Raw genomic sequence first — 26,542 nt, forward strand, 5'->3', positions numbered from 1 at the left:
GTGTGTGTGTTTGTGTTTGTGTATGTATGAGCTCGCGTTCGTTTGTGTGAATAGTAGAAAATGGTTGTGTTGTATTTTTTGCTCCTTTCCGAGTGTGGATAGTAATTTGTGGTTAGTTTAACTTCTTCGCTTGTATGGATAGTATATTTGTGTTTAGTTTTTGCTCCTTCATGTGTGTGGATAGTATATTTGCGGTTTGTTTGTTTGCTCTTTCCCGTGTGTGGATAGTAATCTGTGGTTAGTATTTCTTCTTTGCGTGTATGGATAGTATATTTGGGGTTTGTTTTTGCTACTCACCTCTGTGTGGATAGTATATAACATATGAATGTAAGGGATATTTTGACACCTATAAAATCAAAGCGTTCGTCGTTCGCGTCATTAGTCTGTGTTATCTCTGTCTCTGTCCCGCCAGTCCAGTTCCCGCTGTTTGCTCCTATTAAGGTCAGCCCCTTGCTACATTGTTACCAACCTTCAATACTGTGACGTCACCTTACCTGTAATGTATTTTCCCATTGTCGCAATAAATCTCGACGCTATACAGGCCCGGGGTAGTGGTCTGTAATGTATTTTTCATTGACGCTATATCGCCCCCTTCACTATTAACGTATATCATCGGAATATTTTGACCCCTCATGGGGGATTAATCATTAGCATAGTATCTTATCTTTCACCTTATTCCACGATGATTTATATTTATTTTTAATATAAAGACTATATTTTAATATTGATTAGAAAACTTACTAATCAAGAGAAACAACTCCTCAACTGCCATTTCATCCATATTTCTGCCAAACTAGTTTTAAGTGCCATAGTTTGAAATATCTAAAACTAGTGAACATATTTTCACAATCAGTCACATTCCCTGCCCATGTTTTTCAAATGCCCATGATGCTATGCACGGATACGTGGACTTTATGTGCTCTATTGTTTATTATGATATAAATATCATCGACATTCAAATAATATGAATGGCCGAATCTTGCTTCTTGTCATAGCCCGAGCTTATTCGGAAGGCAGCATGGGTCAGTGCGTTATTTGTCTGTTAACTTCAGTGACACACTTTATATCTTTTTGCAATTAACTGTCGATTTTTCATCACGATCTATTTATATAGAAGTAAATGGTGGCTTCTGATTTTTAAGCATGGGACTTGAGGAGCTGTGACTTGAGTTTTTTTATGCGTAAATCAACATTTTTACTCCGGTCATTAATTATCGTAATAATGCCGTCCTTTTGCACCCAACCCCTTGCGGTAGATATAAACATTTTCCTTTGATTTCCACCAAAAAAAGTTAACGATGACAAAGTTGGTCGTACTTGTCTGCTTAGCCACAATTCAATGAGTCCTTTCTATCAACAAAAAGTTCTTACTCTTCAGCATTTGTCTGTCCTAATTTCTCTAAAGCTGTTGAATAGCTTTGACTAACCTTGACGGAATGCACCTTTGGCATGAATACCTTTTAAATTTGTGTAAATTATAATGATGCGCCATCAAACCTGGCTGCCGTTAGTAAAAATAAAAAGTCTTGAAATGATTTATTTAAAAAAATTCAGCATATTTTGATCAGCTTGGACAGAAGCGTCATGGCATAGATGGCTTTCAAGCATGTACACATGATGCTGATCATCAATCGAATAAGACCATTGCTGCTTAAAAATACAAAATACTTCAAACATTTATCCAGGCCAGCTGAACAGAATCTGATCATAATGGCCAAAAAGCATCCCAATCTGATTAAAATCAGATCTCCACCGCCCTACGCGATCTGACAACGACCGTTCAGGGGTCATGTTTTGGCGTCGCATGGCCCGCAAAATGATTGGCTTTACAAGGTGTCATGAGAGATAACAAAGGTGGTGCGGCCCTTGGGCCATCGAAAATACCCTCATGCGGCCCTCATGGTGGTTGAGTTTGAGACACCTGACTTAGCCCAACGAAACCAAACACGATGTTACGCTTCTCTAATGCACACTAACATTTTTTTTCGATAAGTCACTTGGGAGTTACTCTCATTGCCCAACAAAACTTAGCTAAATCACGAAGCACCTTAAAATGATACTACCATACTGAAGTATCTGAAATATTTATTGTTCTTATGTTATTACACGTACATGCATTATTTCCTATACATCATTAGTAAAACATTATTTTGAAATATATAAATTATATGTTTAGCTCTTTTAAAAAAATAATAGTCAAATGTGCTTTTATTCTGAAACACTTCCAAATTAAAGTGCTAGAACATTATATTGAGGGAGGGCTAGGAGTAGATAAAGACGGTCTCAAGAATCCATGCAGACTGAACAAGTTGAAGTTGATTCTCCTTGTAGTGCCAAGTGTATGCGAGCGTATGTATAACATATCTATGTATATATATATATATGAAAGCACAAAAATGTTTGGTTCCGTGTCTGAAAACAAATAAGCGAAAACTCCAAGCCATGGCAACCAAACCCACAAATACAGCATTTCTTCATGCTGCGAAGCAATTTCACTTTAAATGTACTTTGATAACTGAAAATTGAAATCAGTTGAGTTGTTTCGTCTATTTTACTTTTTGTCCAGAAAAAATACAACGATACTAAACAATTAAAAAAAATTCAAACCGTGAAGCAATTGAATCCGCAGTGTTTAAATCTCCTATATTATATGAATTAAAATAAGATAAGCGATGCCACACAAATATAAATGCACCATAAAAGTACTCCAACTTTTTCTTTCCGCTCCATAGTTGCAAGACCTTCATTAAATTTCCATTCACTGTCTAAAATATGTCTGTTACTCAGATAAGCCATGTCTGGGCCTCTTATTTCAAAGATCGTAAAGATGCGTTAAAACTACAAAAAAAAAAAAAAAGTTTCTGAACATTTTATTGTGTGAAGTCTTTAACATAATATCAATTCCAAAACATTTAACAAAATATTTTATTTACCCATTGGAATGCATGTGGATTTGGTAATTGATCAAGGTAATGTTGAACTAAGACAGTAGATCTTACGCACATGACTATTTTGCAATACTAACACCTGCATGCCCAATCGTAGTACATCTTGAATATAGCCACTTCTTTGCAAATTCATCCCTCATAGGCTGATTTTTGTAATATGCAATACTGGTGCTAACAAAGTATCTGCCCACCTACGTGGTATCAGACAAGAGTAAACTCCACTGGTATACATCGGTCTACACTAAATCCCGTCCATACTTCAGTTACTAATTTCCCCGTGCCAGGATATTGGAAACCTCGCGAAACCGTATCCCACTTATGCAGTTATTCTCCAGACATATTACCCGATCAAACTACATTAGGAATATAGTCACTATATTGCTTATTCAGACAGCCTAGGGCTGATTTGTACAAAAAAAAAAAAAAAAACAAGAGCTAAAATTCATCTGCCCATCTAGATGGGAGTCAGACAAGAGTGATCTCCCCTTAGATATAGGGCTTAATTAAAATCCGTCCTCGCGTCAGCTACTAGTTAACTTCCGATCGTGCTATAAAGCACTCTGTTTTGGAGACGTTTCAAAACCGTTTTCCATTTGTGCCTATTGATCCGTTTTCTAATCGAGACGAAGAATTCACACATTATTGGTCTAAATTCGTTTTTCGGGATACATGTAGGCGCCAGTGTTATGACCTGTCCAACAGTTCAAATTATATTATTTCGATTTTAGTATTGGACATAATATATGACTTGAATTAAGTCTGTTATTACATGCTGTCAGGTCATGATATTTGATTAGACATTTGTGTCAGTCACTACCATCCTGTTTTATTACGTTATAGAAACGCTTCACTTTACCTGTATATACTTCATTTTGCCCTATATAATTACAAGGATCGATACATTAGGTAGGACAAAGTCCATATGATGCAAATGTTAAAAGCTGGCGGAAGATAAGCATGCTATCTGACTGAGTTGGACGGGGTGCAGTTCGAGCCATACATGCAACATTTGGAAAATGTATGGGCTATCATTTTGACCAAAGGGTGAGTGAGAAAGCGGATGTCATAAGTATAGCCACCGCTAACGCCATAGTGCAATCTTTCACTGGCAGAATCTTTGAAGGTGGAAAGTTCACTGGCCCGGAAAAAGCTTAAGTGGTCCATAACATCACAGATATCATATACAGCTTCAGCCTCTTCTTCGCTTCCGTGACCGAACATATTTTCTTGTTGATAACTATAGGACTAGTTCCTACTGAATATTGCGGCCCGTCTAGACTAGGGCGACATCAGGGGTTGATCGGCGACGACCAATGCTGGCTACGACAAGGTCTTAACAGTTTCCCCAAGGGACCGTGTACGGGAATCAGTATAGCATCTTACCAATTTCAGGCACTATGTAAATCTAATTGCATGGAAAAGTTAATTGCCGATATCCGTCAGGATTGGACTCTGCCATTAGATGTGGAATGGCTGAAGTAAATACAGGCTTTGACAGGGCCTCAATTCATGCCTGAAGGGAACGTAAACAATAATCAAACATCCCTTTGTGCCCCTTTCCGGAATCCGTAAACCAGCACAGGTATCTATGATATAAAGTCCTTATCTAGTACCAGCATTCCTGTGCCATTTGTCATCACCGGTTCCGGATACGTCGCAACCTTTCACTGGTTAAGGCGACGATACGGTCTCGGCTACCTGGCGCTATGCCCCATCTATAAGCCAGTCATGTAAGGAACACCTAGCACAATCACCATCGACACCAGTTCTTTCACATCATAATACCGGCTACGGTATTAAAAACATACTTCCGGATGCAACGACTCTTCCAGAACCACCGTGAGTCACACACAGAATGCAAGACGGATTCAGCTCCGGCCCAGGTTCCGTCGCATGCTGATACCAGCCATGACCCCATCTCAGCCGTCATCGATATTGTCAATGTACCCATTCACAGCATCAACATAAGCATAGCTCCACGCATTCTGCAATGACAACTCCAGCATCGGTTCTGATGACAGGGTAATTTTACAACGTAATCTTCACCGGAATTGTGTAAGGTGATATATCCTTTCCTGGCTTTAAGACACAGGCAGCTTACTGTACCCGGCCGTTAGTTCTAACACCGGTTCTGACCAGGACTTCACTCATATTAAGCAAACCAGGCACATGAATAGATGAACCGTTTCAGGCCATCGAATTTAGAGCCTATGAAAGTGTAGTGGCCCGGCACCAGACGGTTCCTCGTCGTTCACTGCTCCCCTTTCTCCACAGTATGATGAATGTAACTCCCTCCACCTCGACCCTGCTCTCCTAATATAGTATGATCGGGTAATGTTCTTAAAAAAGAAAGAAATTTTTGGAGCAAAATATATATTACTTTTTTTAATAGGTACACGATCATAATACATCGAAGCCTCCCCATGGGAATATTTTAGATTCAGGCAGAGCGTGCATGTTCGCTCAGGTAATAATTGATTTAGCGTCATGTCAATCTAAGAGGAAATCACTCTTGTCTGACCTCCACCGATGTGGGCAAACGAATTTTAGCACTTTTATTGCCAAACGTCATCGGGTGAGGGCAGGATTTGCAAGGCATAATGTATTATGAATGGACACGTATTATTAAGGAAGCATATTTATTCCAAACATTGGTTTCAACTTTGAAAAATTACTTATTTTACATACATAGGAAAAGGGTCATAGAAATATTTTTACAAGAAAATATAAAGTAAGATAATATACATATGAAAGCATAGTTTTTACATTTTCTGTACCTCTATCAAAGATACGAGATCCTCAGGCTGACAGCCATTTCTGGACATTCCACTGTCCACTTTGATGACCACACTGCCAACGAGAGTACGCACCTGAAAATGCAGTGGCACTAAAGGTAGGAAAATCGCCATTTAATATATAAGTATGACGTATAGCAAGTTTGGTACTAAGTCTAACTGTGAAAACCGTCATCAAAATTTGGTCCTAAGTCTAACTGTGAAAACTGTCATCAAAGTTTGTTAATAAGTCTAACTGTGAAAACTGTCATCAAAGTTTGTTAATAAGTCTAACTGTGAAAACTGTCATCAAAGTTCGGTACAAAGTCTAAATGTGAAAACCGTCATCAAAGTTTGGTACTAAGCCTAACTGTGAAAACCGTCATCAAAGTTTGGTACTAAGTCTAACTGTGAAAACCGTCATCAAAGACTGGAATATAGTTTTAAAATAAAACTTTACAATGGCCATACAAGACATACGAAACAAATAAAAGCAGTAGAAAGGACGTACATGCTATACGACTCTCCAAAAATATATTTTGTAGATATAAGTAAAACGACACTAAATTGTAGAAAAGTTTGGTATCAAACCTGTAATTATCCCACCTCTGCGATTGCAGAAAGGTACATATATTTTGCTGAGATTTGAAGTCCGTCTGTCCTGATATTCTACTGGCTCGAAACTATTGTACATATACACAACGCACAGCCGATTCAACAATATGTCCCCGCCATATTTTATTATTATGGCTTTTATAGTCGCCTACGTTCGTCAATATGCTCGAAAATTTTCTTCAAGTCCATTTATACGTCATTTGGTCTCGTCCCGTCAGAAACTCAACTTCAAACTCATTAACATTCGAAGAACATCACAAATAGCAACCAGATTTGGTTTGAAACCTTTATTAATAACACCAGGGATGGATTGACTTCTTTTTCTATTGGACAGTGCTAGTCCTCTCTTTGGCAGACATTTTCCCGTATATTTCGCTTTATGTTTCCGATTTGTACCTTTTGAAAGACTTCAAAGATGGTTCATGGCCAAAATCAATAAAACCCAAGTGAAGCTGAAGCTTAACTTTCAACCTTTTCTCATCAGTTGACTGAGTAATGGTCGAACCAAGGTTTCTTCAACTGAATAATATTCAATATCGTATGGATACAAGCTTAGTGTTGTTCGTGTAGCTCTAATATATATATATATATATATATATATATATATATATATATATATATATATATATATATATATATATATATATATATATATATATATATATATATATATATATATATATATATATATATATATATATATAACATTCAGCATTACATTACTGCCGTCGTTTGAAATAAGTCCGTTGTTCTCTTTCTTCAGTCTCAGCTTATCTGCCCACAACTGTAGAAATTCAATGGTTGCCACAGTAGGTACCAGTCTGTTTTCCAAGAGATCAGGAATTTCCACTTCGTGTGCATTTCCTGGCGAGAGTTTTAACAAGATTAGGATCAGAGCATTGAGATTAGTAAATAAAACACATAACTGTTATATACTAAATATGACGCTTCATGTTAGCAAGTCTCTACACTATTTACAGCACCTACTTAATTCATTGGGGTTTTTGTTTCCATTATCCAAAACTCGTCCTCCCTTCAATTTGGCATCCCTAGAGGGTATATATACTTTTTGAAAGTATTACAGAAATTATTGTTCTTTAACCTTTATTCCAAAGTTCAAAGTAATGATGACGAAGAGGGAATATCATATAGAAGGACACTCACATATCAAAAGCAAGATAACAATATCAAGACTTTATTGCATTTTATTTGTTTGGGGGTTGTTTGTTTGTTTTGTTTGGTTTTTCTTGGGGGGGGGGGGTGCAGAAAACTGGGGTATTATCCTGTCTTTCATTGTGTTATTTCTTGTTTTAAATGAATTTTTAGCGATGCATTTAGTTTATGAAAATAAAAATAATTTCGTTCTGAGAAAGAAATGACATAGTGAAGACTACATAAATATATATATATATATATATATATATATATATATATATATATATATATATATATATATATATATATATATATATATATATATATATATATATATATATATATATATATATATATTGACGAAGCCTATTAAAAGATCTCCTCTTCGAAATGAACAAGTAAAGGGTTTTTAACCATAGTGAAATTTAATACAACTGGACATCCATTTCGTGTTTGGACAAAATGATTACATCGAGAACTTATCAATCCAGTACTCACTAAATTTACACTATGATAGAAATTAATACATCATTCAAATGATGAAGACATTTTATCTTGCTCGGAGCACAGTGAACCTAAACATTCAACCAAAATCAGTTAATATGGGGAGAACGTATGGATAAAGTAAAATTCAGTAAAATTTTACAGTGTACAGAAACACAGGTCTCCAAAATACACTTATTTTGTGTTCCAAATGCAATCAAGAAACACTGACAGAGGAAATGGTAAACAAAGTACAAAATACTAGCGACGTAAAGAGTGTAAAATCAGTGAAATTAAATTGGCTTTACAATGGATGAAATGATATAATCAAAGAAAATTTACAAGATATGCAGATCGACGGAAAACCTCACAATGTGTGATTCGTCAAGACACAGACATGAACTTAGAGGAAGAAAGTTGTTGTTGTTGTTGTTGTTATAGGATTTAACGCCATTTTCAGCACAAGATAGGCTATACATAGTAATAATGGAGGAAGAACCCGTGAAAACACAGAAAGAACCACCGACCCACGAGAAGCTACTGGCAAGCTTCCTCACATACCCACATTGGCCGAGCCCGAGACTTGAACCCACGCATTCAGCGGTGAGATGGCAGTGATACGTAACGGTGAGCGCTTTAGACCACTCGGCCACTCGGTGACCCAGATGAAGAAAGATGATAGAACTGAATGACATAGCTACTGCATCCAGAAGCACAGCCGTCGTAAACATGTTTATTAATATCTGCCCAGTCACCAAATTATGCTGTTGCGACTAAATGGTATTAAACTAAGTAACAGAAAGAGCGAAAACCAACATGTTTTGTAAAATTCAACAAATAATTTATTTCCCAAGAATAAAAAGTAAAAATTTAAAAAGAACATATAGTATTGTGAGTTAAGTCCCAAATAGTCAGCAAAGTTTTATCATAAATTCAAATATATAGTTCCAAATAAATTCCAGTGGTGTTCGAAATAAATTACAATATTTAATATGCTGGTGTTCCTGTAGTCTCAAATGTGCTAATGTGTAAATGGCTTTAAATCTGGTGATGTCTTAACATTCTTTTTTGACGTCTTGGCATCCGTCCGTCTACGAGAGACGATGGCATAGCTCCAAAGTACACTTTTGCTTATCCTTCTTTTTAGCTCTCTTTTCAGCTTGCTTTATTCTTCTCTTTTCCTCTGCGTTTTGAACTCCCTGCCTGAGAGCTAGACGCCAGCTGGAACGGTTGTTTGCACAGCTCTCCCAGTCGTTGACATTGATGTTTGCTGTCTTCATATCCTTCTTGCAAACATCTTTGTAGCGCAGATGTGGTCGTCCAGTTGGTCGTGCACCTTCTGCTAACTCCCCATATAACAGGTCCTTGGGAATGCGACCTGGGTCCATTCTCTTGACATGGCCAAGCCAGCGAAGGTGCCTCTCGATGAGTATGGAGAACATGCTGTTCATGTTGGCGCGTTCTAGAACCTCTGTGTTGGGTACTTTGTCCTGCCACTGGATGTGCAGAATGCGCCGCAGACATCTCAGGTGGAAGCTGTTGAGTTTCCTCTCGTGTCTTGCATAGGTGGTCCATGTTTCGCTGCTGTAGAGAAGTGAGCTGAGCACGCACGCTTGGTAGACACGCAGTTTGGTCTTCTCTGTGAGCTTGGGGTTGTTCCAGACCCTCTGGTTAAGTCTGGCCATCACTGCTGCTGCCTTGGCAATCCTGCCGCCCACCTCAGAATCAATGGAGAGTGAGCTGGAGATGTTAGACCCGAGGTATGTGAAGTTCTCGACAACTTCCAAATTGTACCCATCGATGGAGACAGAGGGAGGGGAGTCTGTGTCCTGTGCCATGACATTTGTTTTCTTCAAACTGATGGTCAGTCCAAATTCCTTACATGCATGGGAGAGGCAGCATACCAGCTGCTGAAGTCCATCTTCCGTGTGTGATGTCAAGGCTGCATCGTCGGCAAAGAGCAATTCACGGATGAGTACCTCTGTGACTTTAGTCTTAGCACGGAGACGGGCGATGTTGAACAGCTTGCCGTCAGCCCTGGTATGGATGTACACTCCCTCGCTGCAGTCCTTGAATGAGTACTGGAGAAGCATGGAGAAGAAGATGGCAAAGAGCGTCGGTGCAAGGACACAGCCTTGTTTGACTCCGCTAACGACTGGGAATGCTTCAGATGTTGCGCCATTGAAGCACACTGTGCTGTGCATGTTCTCGTGGAACGACATAATGACAGCAAGCAGACGTGGGGGGCAGCCGATCTTCTGCAGAAGTCTGAAGAGTCCACTCTGACTAACCATGTCAAACGCCTTCGTCAGGTCTATGAAGGCAACGTAGAGGGGCATCCGCTGCTCGCGACACTTCTCCTGCAGCTGACGTAGTGAGAAGATCAGGTCTACAGTTGACCTGCCGGCTCGAAATCCACATTGGGATTCTGGGTAGACGCGGGAGGCTAGGATCTGCAAGCGTGCCAAGGCAACACGGGCGAAGGCCTTTCCGACGATGCTGAGGAGGGAGATGCCCCGATAGTTGTTGCAGTCGCTACGGTCTCCTTTGTTTTTGTACAAAGTGACGATGTTGGCATCACGCATGTCCTGTGGGATGTATCCCTGTTCCCAGCAAAGGCAGAGGAGTGTGTGTAGGGGCTGGAGCAGTGCTGGTTTTCCGCTCTTGAGGACTTCAGGCAGAATGCCGTCGCTTCCGGGAGCCTTCCCACAGGCAAGGCAATCGATGGCTTTTCCGAGCTCTTCCAGGGTGGGCTGTGTGTCTAGCTCCTCCATGACAGGCAGGTCTGGAATGGCGTCCAGGGCAGTTCCAGTGACATTGTTTTGGGTTGCATATAGCTCGAGATAGTGCTCAACCCATCGCTGCAGTTGTTTCCCCTGGTCTGTGATGACTTCGCCCGTCTTGGACTTGAGGGGGGCGGTCTTGTAGCTGGGGGGGCCTGTCGCTTGTTTGATACCCTCATACATTCCTCTTGTATCCCCGGTGTCAGCAGCTGTCTGTATACTGTTGCAAAGGTTCAGCCAGTAGGTGTTGGCACAGCGGCGGGCGGTCTTCTGGGCGTTATTCCTTGCAATCCTGAGGGCTTGTAGTGTTCTGGGGCTAGGTGCAGCCTTGTATGCCAGGAGGGCTTTCCTCTTTGCCTCAGTCACGGGCTCCATCTCCTCCCAGTTTGCCTCATACCAGTCGACATTCTTTCGCTCCCTCTTCCCGTAAGCTGTGATGGCTGAATTGTACACAGAGTCACGGATATGGGACCACTTGGAATCAATGGTGTCATCAGGTGTCACTTTGGTGAGGGCTTCCTTCAGTTTGCTGATGAACTGCTGTGTTTTCTCTGGGTTGCTTGCACAGCAGGTGTTGATACGTGGGTGACCCTTCTTCTTGGCGTGGTGCAGCTTCTTGGGTAATATTCGCACCTTGCTGGCCACGAGGGAATGGTCCGTGTCACAATCGGCACTGTGGTAGCTGCGGGTAAGGAGGACACTGGCCAGTTCTGCACGCCTGGTGATGACGAGGTCTAGCTGGTGCCAGTGGCGTGAACGTGGGTGTCTCCACGACACCTGGTGGATCTCCTTGCATTTGAAGAAAGTGTTTGTCACACATAGGCTGTGGGAGCAGCACATCTCCAGCAGTCGCTGACCATTCTCGTTGATCTTGCCCCTTCCGTAAAAGCCGAGACAGGTGGACCAGGCCTCATGGTCAGCTCCCACTCTAGCATTGAAGTCTCCTAGTAAGTAAAGGCTTTCATTGTTGGGGATACTGGATATTGCCTGATCCAGAGCCTCATAAAACTTGTCTTTCTCCTCGTAGGTGGAGTAGAGGGTTGGAGCGTACACACTGAAGATGTTGACCGGGCCTAAGGATGTTGACAGCCGGAGGGCAAGGATTCTCTCAGTACCTGATGATGGAGGTTCAATGAAGGCGATTAGCGTGTTCTTGACGGCAAAGCCTACACCATGCTGCCTAGGTTCATCCAAGGGCTTCCTCTGCCAAAAGAATGTGTAATTGGCTTCCCTGATGGTGCCGCTGTCAGCCAGTCGGGTCTCCTGGAGGCAGGCAATGTCGATGTTCAGTCGGGAGAGTTCTCTGTCAATGACGGCAGTCTTCCGTGCATCGTCGATCTGCTGTAGGTCAGTGGTCAATCCAGGACACATGGTCCTGATGTTCCAGGTTGCAAAACGAAGAGTTGGAGTCTTTTTATTTCTTCTTTTAGTCTTTCCTGGTGCAGACTTTTGTGGCCCACTTGTCGAGATGGTTCTCTAAGCTCCACGCACCCAGTGAAGCAGGTAGGCCATGGCGGGCAGCACCTTACTGACTGGGGGCTGCCCAGCTTGAGGCGGGCGGTAGCTGTCCAGTGAGACCTGATGATCTCTCCCACCGTCAGAAGTAACCCCTGGCGCCAAGCTCTACCCAATCAAGCTTTGACTTAGAACCGGTAAACTGCTACTTCTCGTGTTGTGCCGACGCCGTACGACGACGCTGGAGTGTCCTCTCCAGTGGAGCTATGAAGCCTGGGCAGGGTGGTATGGAGAATCAGCTGTTGCCCATGCAGCAGATCCCCCCTCTCCACGCAGCTGGTGTGCCCAAGGGAACGACGAATGCCGATACAGCTTGGCACCAACGGCGTCGCAGGAGTTGCCGGAATGACGTTGAAGTCAATGTCATACCGCCTTAGGGACTCCATCTCCGGATTTTCTGTCGGGGTTTACTCCCTTAGCCTTTCCCATGAGTGGGTATAGCCACAAGGCAGCAGAGGTTTGGAATCGGAGTTTTCCTTCTCCTAGATGAGCTACCATCCAAGGTTTACGAGTCCCATCTACCCGAAGTAACTGGTTTTAAGGCGCCAGTGGGCCGCCTTCACCCCTTCTCCTGTTAGTAGAAAACATGGTCTGCCGGGCTTCAAATCTAAGCCACTCGTGAAGGCCAGGAGCTGGATATTAGTTGACAGAGGCAGTAAGAGACGCAGGCCGTATGGGGCATTTTGGAGGATTGTGGCGCTTGTCTCCCACTCCCACCCCGGGCAATGTCAACCTTAGACCACACGTATCACAGTAATATAATCCAAAGGGTCCTTAAACGAATTTTAAAAATTTCTAAAATAACGATATAGTTCTTGATGTATTAATAAGAACTTTGTAAGTCCAGCGAGTATTTAAATATAGAAATCCACCCAAATTAAAACTGAACACAACAGTAAGACTGATTCTATTTCAGTGTTAAGGTAGGAATGCGTAACTTTGAAGTAAATAACATTGATAATAAAAGCCAAGACACAATAACAGAGCCAGGATGTGGGACAGTTTAATTTCTAATACATTCAAAATTGTCAACAAAATCAGGAATTTCCAAGTTAAAAACTAATATCATACACTCAGATACAAATAAACATGTTTACCTCCAATAATAATAATCTGTATATTTAACCCATAATCATAGAGAAATATTAGCTATGTATTATGTTGTTTACAAAGTAAATGTAACTAGACAGGTAGAAAATTAGCTTCATTTTGGACATGAGCATTTACAAAATTCAGATATACATAAGACAAAATCATTGAGAAAAACCTACAAACAATGCAAATTAAATCTACAGAACAATTCTCTTGAATCATTCTATTATGTTAATTTTCTTGCGCTCGGTTTTTTTTATTGATGTGTCCGATTTATTATGTAAGGAGCTCTTACCAAACACTTGAATGAAGTCTGTGACACCTGCTTGCCGGAGAACTTTCCCTTCCGACGGGGCAGCCACGGCAAAATGGTGAATTCCGTGCCGTGAAAGATATCTCGCAACCTCCACACTTCCATGACCATAGGCATTTGCTTTGATTACGGCTATTACATCTGCACATTTGACAAACAAAATAGCAATTATTATATTGTAACCATGATTTAGAAATTGTCAACTCCTTTTTCACTCCTGCAGGATAACTGAAGTTATTGTCACTGTCAAAGAAAAACAAGAGTCCATGATTGGAAATGACGTTGTGTTGGCCAAAAATATGTTTTACTAATCTCAGATCGGTCCATTTCCGCTGTAATACTTTTCCCCCTTATTTTAGTTACTGAGTATTAAAACCATCTCTGATATTCTTTACAAACCCCAGCATACCAAACTGGGGCCCCGAGTGGCCGAATGGTCTAAAGAGCTCACCGTTACGGATCGCTGCCATCTGTCTGCGTGGGTTCTCAGGCTCGGCTAACGTGGGTACGTGAGAAAGCCTGTCAGTAGCTTCTCGTGGGTCGGTGGTTCTTCCCGGGGTTTTCCAGGGTTCTTCATCCACCAGTTATGCTAGCCGCCACATATAGCCTATATTGTGCTGAAAAAAGTGGCGTTAAACCCTACAACAACATACCAAATTTTGTAACAGAACTAGTTTCTGATATGCTTGAGTTAACATTTTCACGAGATACTTGCGAGTGCAGAATAAAATTCTTGCCGTGACCTTTGACCCTAAATTGATATCATAAAAAGTCATTGAACATGTCTCGGACAATGTCAAGATGAACCCTCATGTCAAAATTGGTTGAATCTATAATTAATGGGGGGAGGGCTAGAGAAGTGCACCATTCTTTGCATTGTTTAGATATATCCACAAAATGGCTCGATACAAATCTATTCATACATTTTGTGTTACAATGCACACTAGCTAGTAAAGCTGAAAACAAAACCAAATCTTTGTCTTTAAAATGGTTGACAAAGAGCTGACTATTAACTTGCTAATTGGAATGTAACAAAATGCACACTGTTTGGTCAAAATTCACTCATATGTGTAAAATTCATTGTGTTCATAAGCTTAGTGAAGTAACATAAATGCAATACATTACTTATAACTTTAACTCAAAGTCAGGTAGATCTGGTTTTCCAAATTCCTTCCAAAAATGCTGTTTTTTTGGTGGTCCAACATTTTCAATCAGAACCAATTAAATATTAAATTAAATATCTTGTATAGACTTGATGACATTGCCGCCATTCAAAAAGGGGCTGTAGCGATAAGAAGATTCTCGGATTGGCCAAAATGATGTGATGAGAAAGGTCAGATGGCCACCCTTTTTTTTATTCAGAACCACATATATATTGCCATAATATTTTGTGAAACTTCGTGACGATGTCACCACCAGTTGATGAGAAGTAGCCATATAAACATTGTCAAGACCACCTTCATTAATGATGAACACTAATATATTGCAAGAAAGAAGTATTTGTTCTTAAATGTCGATAAAATCATCCGTTCTGGAGAAGTAGCTGTTAACGAAAGCTCCGTACCTATGTGATCATTTCTTAAGTAGATGTGACAATAACAAGATTTTTAAGATGCCGGCCATACAGTAGGTGTAATCGGAACTAATTTCTTTAGGAATAACTACATAAGAATGTTGTTTTTTTTTAAGTTCAATTCTATGTCACTGCGACTATCTGTTCAGGAGAAGTATCGATACAAGAGTTTCTTGATGGCGACCACATTGGATGTATTTCCACTTAGGATCAGACTTCGTAAAATGTCTTTTACTGAAAATCCCGTATCACTTGGACCATACGTTCAGGAGAAGTGACGATGACAAGATTGTTTAAGATGGCTGTAAAGGTAACCATGTTGGCGGTCTGATCGAACCATTTTCGTTGCTGATGAAGTACTTATCGTACGAAGTCTTAAGGTGAAAAAGCCATGTGGATACGGATCAGGATAAGTAACGTGAACACTATTTTAAATATGGCCACAATACCTTAAGGACTAGATGCACCATTTTCATTCAGAGCTAACCAGACATCTTAAGAAGTTTTTTTATAGTATAAACATCATGTTGATATGACCATCCATTTAGAGGGAGTAGCGAAAACAAGAGTTTAAATATGGCTGCCGTGCCCATCATATATGTCTGAGAGACACTACTGAATGGACATTTATTCTTGTCAGTTCTCACAGAAATGTAGGTGAAGTAGCGATACCAATCTTATGATAAAGGACGGACGAAGGGCAGGAGATAAAATGCCATTACCAATATACAAAATTGGATTAATGGGTTACGACAGAACTATTAACCATTATATTTCATTTCTGTCACAACCGTTCCGTAACTTCACAGCTCGCGTCTCGCGTGAAAATAAAAAAATCAAGAAATTTAATAAAACGCGCACTATATGTTGCACCAGAATCTCTTATTTTCTATGCTAAAATGGGTTACAAATTGTTGCATATAAATATCAAACAAATGAACGATAAAACAATGCTTTGTGTGTATTTTGAAGAGTCTTGGTGTGAGAACAAAGAAAACGCAATGTTTGATTTGCCGTGAACAAAAATATCATTATAGTCCTCCTTTCTCAGTTTCTGCCGTTGATTGTAAATATTCGTGAAATTTATATACACAGTCTCCTCATATATGTGTTACAGACTCACATTAATTGTGAAATGGTTCAAGGTAAAGGCAAAATCCTGAAGGAATGTGACTTTTTTTTTTCTTGTCTATGATGTATTCGAGTTTTGTTAATTGCTTATTGGTACAGTAATCCCTTCAAAATCACAACATAGTATAAAAGGGACCTCTGGTTTGTTTCGGTAGTTTTAAATTTAACGACTGAATCATTCTCTTATATTTTGTCTATTTGTTTGAAAATTCATTTACGTTCAGATAATGTTAATTCAGAAATAAATATAATTCCGATTCATCTTTCAAAAGTATTGTTTTTCGACTTTGATCACTTAAGATGATACAGATTTTGACAAATCCTACATTCCCTCAAAATTATAAGTGTCTGGTCCTTTTGACTATATCAACGTAATTATGTGGCTGTCTTCTTCTTTTTCTGTTATTCTAACTGGTATTATACGTTTATTGTAAATTTATTGGATATTAACATACATATTAAATTCAATTACACATTTTTTTATATTTGCAAATTTCTTAGACATTTATTAAGTAACTCTTCGTATTTATCTTCGTATTTATCAAGGTTATATGTCTATGATCGGTACATATGGTTTCTTGGGCGGTTTATAATAGATTTAATTGCACAAAAATTAATATCATTATTTTGAACATTAAGGCAGCCTTTTTCTGGCATATTTCTCTGTACGAATTTCTTCATGTTGGTTTAAATCTGCTAATATCGTGAGTTAAAAAATGTATTCTTACAAACTATATTTTATATATTCCTATCTTCCTTTCTAAAATGACAAAATATTTATTTTACAGCATTAGTGTGTCTTTCTTTTTGTAGTAGTAGTGACGGTAACTGAGTTTGTTGAGTCGGATGTTTATTATCTCATCATGGACATGTTTATGGTTCTCTGATTATTAAGTTATTCAGACGTGAATAGAACTTTCGTTTGGGTTGCATCTATGTTCCATTGAATCTAACAAAATATCCACGTAAATATACGTGTTCGTCTTTCCTCACAAATTTAGATTTTATAGCACCAAAAATGCTTCATCGTCTTAGCACCAAAAATGCTTCATCGTCTCAACGAACTTATTTACATTTAATTTGTTCGCCATAAGTAATGTCTAACCCTTGACTTGAGGGTAACTATAGATCTGAATGTTCCTTCAACTGTTATTTCCCAGCAATCCTGTCTTCTATAAAATCCTTGCTGAATAAAAAAAGTGTATTTCTTCATTATTGGGTATTTTTTAACTTAATTATCTGGATAATTTTTAAAAGGTATTCAGATGCATTTATGACTGGCATTACCAGAAAAATTATGAAGTAATAGTGGCATTTAGTATTTGAACTTCAAATGACAGTGTCTATGACCAGTACCCTTCAGTTTCCTGTACGTGATCGTGGTCTCTAAGTTTGTAATTTAATATCTTACTCTCATATGTGAAATATACTCGCCGAGAGAAAATGCTTGTCATCTTCATTTGTGACACATATAGATTTTAAATTATTTAGTTCATTAAAGAATAGTCTCTCTATACCTACAAAATAGTCAGAAAACACCACTATGCAATAAACACCACTATGCAATCATTACATCTGTAAACTATTGGCTTATAATATGTGTGAATTGAATGGCGTACATACAAAACACTAGTAATTTGCGCTGTCCAGGATGTACCCATTTTATTTGTAATATTATTACAATTGTGTAGCAAGTAGCTAGTAAAACTTTGCTTACTGATACCTTCAAAGTCTTCATGAATAATACAAATAGCTGATGACGTTTATTTTTTTAATTTGACAACTGGCCCATTTTCAGCGTGAAATCTATAAAGTCGTCTACGGTGTAACATAGCCTTTTGCAATATTTGTAACGGATCTGGTTCATTGAAAAATAAATCACAGAATTTTGTATAAATCTATTTTTTTTTCTTTATATTCGTTTTTTCTTATGACACTATTGCCTATGAATTTTATATGTCATCATAATGAGATTTGTCCATTCCATTAAATAGAATGAACACGTCAACATGATTTTATTTTTATTTTTCTGTCACTCTCATTCCCCTAATATACCTTCAACTAATTTATACCCATGCATTGTAATGTCATGGGGCATTTGTCAATAAACAATTACTGTATCAAACAAAACTGAATTTGGATGGCCTATCTAAACGATTACTCGATGTATTTAGAACAGAATTAACTGCAATGAAGGAAAAACAAAATATTTGTCAGTCATAGTTATCATTGTATATGTTTACACGGCCTTTCCAGTTTTCACCCATTTTGGTAAATCTGTATACGAGTTTCTTCTATTCAATTGATACCTGTCTACGTTCAGTGATGAATATTCAATCCCGTTAAACATCCATCTCATGGTGTCGCTTTATTCCTATCCAAATTTTATATGCAAAACTGTCAATCTAATGGTTGAATTAAATTTACCCACTTCAACGCAGTTCATTATGCTCACAAGGTTTGTTCTGTGGTAAAGATTTAATGCATTTTGGCTTCTTTACATCATGTGTGGAGTGTTTTTTAAGTTGGATAATTAACTTAAGCTGACCCTTTACAGAACCAAATTGACGCATTTTGCAAATTATTGTTTCTCCAAGTAATTTATTGTTGAAACATTCACACAAAACTTGATTGTTACCGCTATCAAATATGTACTAGTTGTTATAGAATCTCAGCCTTTTAACGATGCTCATGATATATGTTGCTTATTCGTTTGTTCGTTTGCTAATTCTCAAAAGTTTACGACATGAAAATCGTATGAAAGGAGAATTTAATTCTTTATTCACGTTTTGAAATTGATCAAGTATAGAAGTCTTTCATCTATGATTTATTTCGCTAACAAAAGTTCAATATACTAAATCCTTAAATGTACATGATTAAAGATAATTTGGAAGGTTGTCATAAATTGTAGGAAATGCCCGCCTTATTGCTTATAACATATATCCTTGTGGGTAGTAAAGATAAATGAAACCACATACCAACCACAGGGGTAGGCCACATTTCCTTTAGTAGAGTTTATTTCCATGCGACAATACTTCGTTATCATTTATGACGTTTTGCATTTTGAGATTTTCTACATGCAAGTCAAACATGAGACCAACCACTTCCCAGGACCGTTCTGGCTAACCAGGGCTGCTTCATTCATACACATTGTGGCTCATTTGACACTTTGTTTACCTTTGCGTAACGAGGCTTTCAAGACCAACTAGAGTCATTCTGATTTTCTAGATTGCTTAATTGAGTGCTTAAGCACCAAATGTTTTTTTTAAAACCTATCGCGTTGTATGATCTACTTGTTATGTGTCCAGATCTATGTACTAAAGTGGTATTCAGTTATAAATGCGAAATAGTGGTGAACATGAGTATCCAACCATCAACCTTTCGTTTTGAAATCAAACGATTTTATCGCTGATCTAATTGACTCAGTTACTATTAATGTACTCTACTCAATGTGAATATGCCAGTGTACTCTGCCGAATTATGAGTTATGAATTATTGACAGTTTGTTAGTTTCTGTTTGAATATCTAACTGCATTAATTTTATCAACTATCAACCTTTGTGATCTTATACTTAGTGGTTATCAGTTTCTCACTGCATCGAGATTAATTTTATGACATATTAGTCTTTGTTCTATTACGAATAATGTCATCGCCTGTTGCTCTGCATGTATATATCCCCATTTATACATAAATTCCCAAGTCTTATTGATTTTTATAATGCGTCCTAAAAAGGCTGCGATTCAGTCCTATTATTAGCGTTGCCGGATGCACGTGGCATAGAACATTGTCCTTTTCTCTCGTTTTGGCTTTCACTTTTCTTGTTCGAATTTGATGTGTATTCATATTTTAGTATGCTTTTGGAAACGTGTATGCAATAGTCTTACCACATATACATACACATATGTAATCATCACACTCTTCAAGAACATAAGAATAAGCCATTGATCTACCCTAAATAAATTGTTTACAGTCTTTGCATCGCTGGTATTGTAAAGTTATATGTTGTGTTTTAATGGTTCATTGGCATAACAGTAGCATTCCATGAACTCTATAACAGTAGCATTCCACGAACTCTATAACAGTAGCATTCCATGAACTCTATTTCAAAGCAGTAAGTCATGTTAAAAATATTAGATTATTATGGTAGTGATTCAATAGGAAGGTACTGGAACGTTTTGAAAATACCACTTTAAAAATGCAGTAGTAATGACAATGGTCCAGTGGTAAAGTCTAGAAACACGGTGGTGTATTTATTTTTTCTGCAGTAGCATGAAAAGTGGTACAGAAATGTTCCCATCATGGGGAAAAGTGGTTTTTCTAGGTAGTGCTTTTAATTTTATGCACAAGCAAGATGGTTGGTCCAGTAATGAGTTGATAACTAAATGCTAAATGAAGAACTGGTACTTCAATTATTAAGTCACTCATTTTAATTTGACTCTTGGAATCTTTTACTATTTTTAAATTTAACTAATTGTCCATAATGTCCTTAGCCATCTTGTATAATGAAAATTTATTTAACTCTGTATATATCATCGTGTTTGTCGCGGAGCGGAAGGTAGGCCTTTGCATACAATTGTTCTACACCTGGAAGTTCTGTTTCACGTATTTTATATTTAATCGTCCCAAAGGTATCAGTTGTCGAATAGGTGGATCCGTACATTTGATATATTTTCCACTTTGTTGATTCTATAAGATTGTTATATGTTTTCAGTCATTCAAAATGTTTTTTTAAGATAATCATCCAGAAAATACTTTACAACTGATAAGTATCTTTAAATGTTATCAAGAAAACAAAAACAACATGACGAACTTCTTAAACAGACACTTTTATTTTCAGAAACCTGTGATGTTTCATCAACCTTTCTGAAGGTTATGAATGATTTCAGATTTATGTCAAATTATTCATTCAATGGTTGTATTTTCTTTTTAAAAGTGCTTAAAAAGTAATTAGGCTTCATTTCATTGGTGTACTTGTAAGAGGGGACATAAATAATATAAGCACATTATTACGAGTTGGTACCTCTTTAACTCCTTGGCACTTGGAACTATTTTTAGTCACGCGTGAGACATTGAGACATTCCAATCCCAAATAAGTGCGAATATTGACCCCCTATATTGAGACATACACTGCACTCATATTTTAACTCCTTCACCAGTTTATCTATGTTCTAGATTCGTCCTATGGTTCATTGGCCGTCCCTGACTATGCATACAGGTAGGTGTTATAATAGAGATCAAACACCTTGAAGGAATTTTCCTTATATATGTTAAATTCCAGAACTATTATCACCATATACCTCTATATCGGGCCATTGGATGCCGCTCAACAAACTTGCTTTCTGATAGATTTGGTGATCTGGTTATATATATATATATATATATATATATATATATATATATATATATATATATATATATATATATATATATACACACACCTGTGCATACTCGTTGTGAAACCAACGTGTATAATTGATACGAGTCAGAAAATATAAATGTATGCTTTATATCTGATATTATTGCAATTCGTTGTTTTTCTTTAATAAAGATTTTATGCTGTTATACCCATTTCTTTGTTCTCAACTTTTTTTTCTTCCATAAGTAAATTGTTTTTATTGTCATTAATTGCTTTTTACCATTCTGCTAGGCCATATTTCAAATCTAATTGGGATCAGACTTGGAATATATGCTTATATCAACAAGATATCGAACGAGTATAATAATAAGTTTGAAAATAGTTTACAAAACTACATCAGCGACATTCGAGCATAATGAGGTGATCTTGCATTTGATTAGTTGAATTTGTTCCCATTCTGTAGCCCACATCTCAGGTTCGGTTTTGATCTGACTTTGAATATATATATATATATATATATATATATATATATATATATATATATATATATATATATATATATATATATATGTACACAAGGACTGAAATATCATTTACATAGGTTTGTCAATTTATGTGAGTCCTATCAGACCCACTTGTGCTTCTTACTTACATGGTGTGCTCTGTCACGCAGGCACTGATCGTAACTTGTTTACATACAGGACAAAGATGTATTCGATTAATTAAAATACATGGATCTGGAGATGACAGTTGGGTCACCACCATTACTGTCCTATACATTCCCCTGTTGCCGAGTAATATAATGATTTGTGACTTCAGTATTGTGTTCAACAAGGAGCACAGGACTGGGTCAGTGTCATCTGTTTATCGACAGTGACTTGTGTTTTGTTTTAGAATGTGAGTTGACATTTTATTTGTCGTTTTGTCCTTGGTTCCGGACCCATGGGAACTATTAGTGTACTCACAATGTATTAGTAGAAAAGTCCGTATCTCGGACCCATGGGAACCTACTCAATACGTTAAAGTGGTAAATTTCAGTTTAAAGATTAACACTTAAAGGAATAAAAGATAGAAAAAAAGTATTTAACGTGACGGTTTAATAAAATTATGTTCAGGCTCTCAGTGGAAAGTGTTTACTTTGATTTAAGTTTAAAACGTTTGAAGACTGGTAAATAAGTTGCGTCTGAAACTTTCGATATATAGGTTACGGTCCCATACCCTATCTGGATGGACTTGTGATAATTTCCTCACTTACTAGTAGGAGCTGTTTTTTTTCCCTCTCTCTCATTTTGTCTCCGTTCGCTATTCTAAACTGATATTTGCCGTTTAAGCCATAAAATAAAAATCAAACACACGCACATGGCTAGAAGGAGATATATACAAAACCAGATATATAGAACTACAATCATAAAACGCACAGAAGGATATTTTCTTATAATCTGTCCACATTAGTTTGCAGCCATGTGCCCAAGGCTGCTAATCGATTACAGGGTAAAGTTACTACGTGGTTGGACGCAGGAGAGAGAAACAGAGAGATAGACAGAGTTTTGCGATCGTTATCTATAAATATAAAATAGTTGAACAAAATGCCAATGAGTTCTCTGCAATATATTAGAATATAATTCACTTCCTTATCGTGAAATAAATGACACCGTGGCAGATCGGTAGCACATGCTACCTTATTATTAGCATAATTCATGGGAAAGGAACCTAAACACAAGGCTGCTCATTGGGTGGGCACTCCTAGTCTGAAAGTCTCCAGTCTCACATCAAGTATCACAAGGAAACTTCGATTTTGCTTTAATACATTTTATTAACAACTTGTTTTTCTTCAGTTATATCAGATAGCCTTTCTCGTCGCTCTAATATAAAAGCAGTTTATAGACACATTCTGCTTAAAGGTTTACATTCTTTTAGCTTGCACGAAGTACATGTACAGAAAGTATATAAACTTGAGAAGAAAAAAACAACTTTTTTCCTCTTTGTAACGTCTCGAAGTCAGTTGGTTGGTTGGTTGATTGGTCTGTTGGCTGGTTGGATGGTTTTTGGACGACTCCAGAAATACATTATCGGTTATATCATGCCAAGGAAATGGGAGCCAAATGCCTTTCTCAGTGACACTCCGTGGCACCCTACCCAAGCTGGCCTAGACGGACATGTAATCCATGACACCTGTATTACGAGTCCACGGCTCTACCAACCAAGCAACCCCGGCTTTCAAAAGAATGTGAACGTTTTTTCCTTCTAAAAATGTATAAACATATTTCTGTCATTCCTTTTACATACATGACTACACATGTAATATTCATTTATTGATAAACAATTCCACCATCGCACGCCCAGAGCGCAAGGAATAGTTCAGGCTTTATGGCATTGACCTTAAGTTTCCACCGATCAAAACAACTGGTTGAAGTTGTTAAAGAAATCAGTGCCGTTAAAACAATAAAAGCAGCCAAAAATACTACTTAAGTGTATTTCGTGCGCTACATAGTTTTCTCAACCCAGTGTTTAGAGTAAAATTATGGTCAAACCCATTGAACAAAGAAAACTTACCCGTGTGGTTGGAGCACTGCGCCTTCAGAATGCCAATGTTGTTCAGGATGGTGTCGAGGTTTATTCGTAGACATGTAGTTCTTTTGGCCAAAGCGAACTCCCTATGAAAATTCGGCCTTGCATCCATCTTATTTCTATTTAATTCTGCATTCATTGTCTTTCACTCACCTACTATTATTGTTGATCGGAAATCCGCTTCCTCTGTAACGTTATGTACTGTCGAAATGGAGCGGATCTGGCTATTAAAATAGATATACCATATATAAAGGATCTGGCAAACGAACTCAATCAATTAAATCTTCATCATGCTGCTTCTGTTTACGTATATCTGACGGCGTTGCTAAGAGGGTATAAAATGGGCCACATGATATTCGGACACACTGGAAGAGAGCATTGGATTGTGGCTTATGTTATCACCTCATGTAATCACGACTTATCAGATGCATAAATTATAATTACTAAATGAGACTGGAATCACTGGCCGTAATTCGGAATAGCGTAGTGATTTTAATTCGGACTGTATGAAGTTTTAATCTTGAAGATAAATGTGGTTATTTAAATATAGATCGCTATGGTATATATTTTGTAGGAGAGACGGGTGTTTTATTTATATTGTTTAACTGTATATATAGATCATTATACTATTAACACTCTGTTGTCTTAAATTAATTAATAGAAAAGAGTGAAAAGTTACAAGCTTTGTAAAAGTAAACAAATAATTTATTTCCCTAGAAGTACAGACATAAGTACTAATGATCAAAGTTCTGAATAAACTTTAGTGGAAATGCAAATTAAATCCGACGCTGGAAGTGTTGATGTGCCTGCGGTGTTCTGTGTCGTGGTGATCACAATAATACAGTCCAAGAGATATATATTTATTTGAAATTTCACTATAAATCCAAGACTCTATTTCCAAGAATTTTTTTAAATTGATTAAATAATTTGAATAAATAAATTCCAGCCCAAATGAACTACCGGACACAGCAATAATATAATCGATTCTGTTCATATCTTAAAGAACGAATAAACACATTTTCCTTGAACAAGATTACATAGTCTTGTATTTGACCTCAGGTCACGATTAGCATTTTCTATTTTAAAAAAAACTATAACCTTATGGACAAATTTAAATCTAGTAAGTTTCAAAAGTTTACAAGATAAAATCTTTGTTATAATTAGAAGGTCTGTTACAAACATTATAGTCTAGAATGTGGAATATATCAGTTAGGCCAGGTATATTTATATGGAAATTGCAACAAACAATACCTAGACTTCTATTAATAATGATCATTATACTAAACCCATACACATAGAGAATATTTTATCTATGTATTAGTTCTTTACAGAATAAAAAAAACCCAGTGATTCAGGTCAAGTAGAAAGTGAACTTGAATTTTGGCAAGATCAAGTCCAACATAAAATGTGATATTATCAATAGCATATAAGAATAAAGAAAAAAATAACTAACAAACAAAGCAGATTAAATATACATAACAATATATATTGACAAAGAAAAAATCCTTTTCATATGGTCAGGGAAATAGATAGATACATAGATACATAGATAGATAGATAGATAGATAGATAGATAGATAGATAGATAGATAGATTGATTGATAGATAGATAAATATAGACAAACACCAGACAGTGGCATCACTGGGTATAAAACCATTTTCACACGAGATAATCGGACAATGGCTCCATCATAGAAGCTACTGTCACACGAAATTTTAGACACTGAAATCATCGGGTATAGAAGCCACTTCCAGACAATACACTGGACAATGGTGGACTATTGCATGATTAAACTGATTTCCAGAATAGTAACATCGGTTGATACAATTTGAGGAAAAAGTAATATAATGCTATTGCATGAATAAACTGAGATAGTAAACATTTCACCTCTAAGGTATCTATAGCTATTATGCATACAATAAGTAAGTCACTGATTAGCATACAAATAACATTTGTTTCAAATCTATGCACAAATAGTGATAATGGTAGCATAGCTTTTACTCACAGTACTTTTACATTAGCATGTTTCCTACCTTAGTAATATTGCAATGTATGTAGATAGAATCAAGACAACTACAGCAGCAGGAGGGGGTAAACCGATTAGGCCAGAAACAAGTGAAAAAAATGACGCCAAAAAATACATGGAACCGTTGGAGTGATCAACGAATAGTAACATAATCTATATGTGACACATGTGACACATCGTGATGTTTTTTATGTGCCATAACATGGGAA

The 26,542-nt window shown here is 37.5% G+C and overlaps 1 protein-coding gene across 2 annotated transcripts in view; it reads right to left on the reverse strand.

Annotated features, from left to right (window-relative positions):
• LOC149803603 (uncharacterized) overlaps positions 1–24,546 on the reverse strand; it is a 43,603-nt gene extending 19,057 nt beyond the window's left edge. The window contains exons 1-4 of one of the 2 annotated variants that reach the window (XM_089953352.1): positions 24,292–24,546; positions 13,661–13,819; positions 7,056–7,201; positions 5,726–5,818 (exon numbers count right to left, since the gene is read on the reverse strand). In XM_089953352.1, coding sequence (XP_089809478.1) covers positions 5,726–5,818; positions 7,056–7,201; positions 13,661–13,819; positions 24,292–24,445 — 552 coding nt within the window. In that variant the 5' untranslated portion in view covers positions 24,446–24,546. The remainder of the gene's footprint in view (positions 1–5,725; positions 5,819–7,055; positions 7,202–13,660; positions 13,820–24,291) is intronic. The other variant, XM_089953353.1, reaches the window with a different exon arrangement.
• Positions 24,547–26,542: the final 1,996 nt, after the last annotated feature.

Source organism: Sinohyriopsis cumingii, chromosome 3 (assembly GCF_028554795.1).
Source record: "Sinohyriopsis cumingii isolate HCF-2022 chromosome 3, ASM2855479v2, whole genome shotgun sequence".
Lineage (NCBI taxonomy): Eukaryota > Metazoa > Mollusca > Bivalvia > Unionida > Unionidae > Sinohyriopsis > Sinohyriopsis cumingii.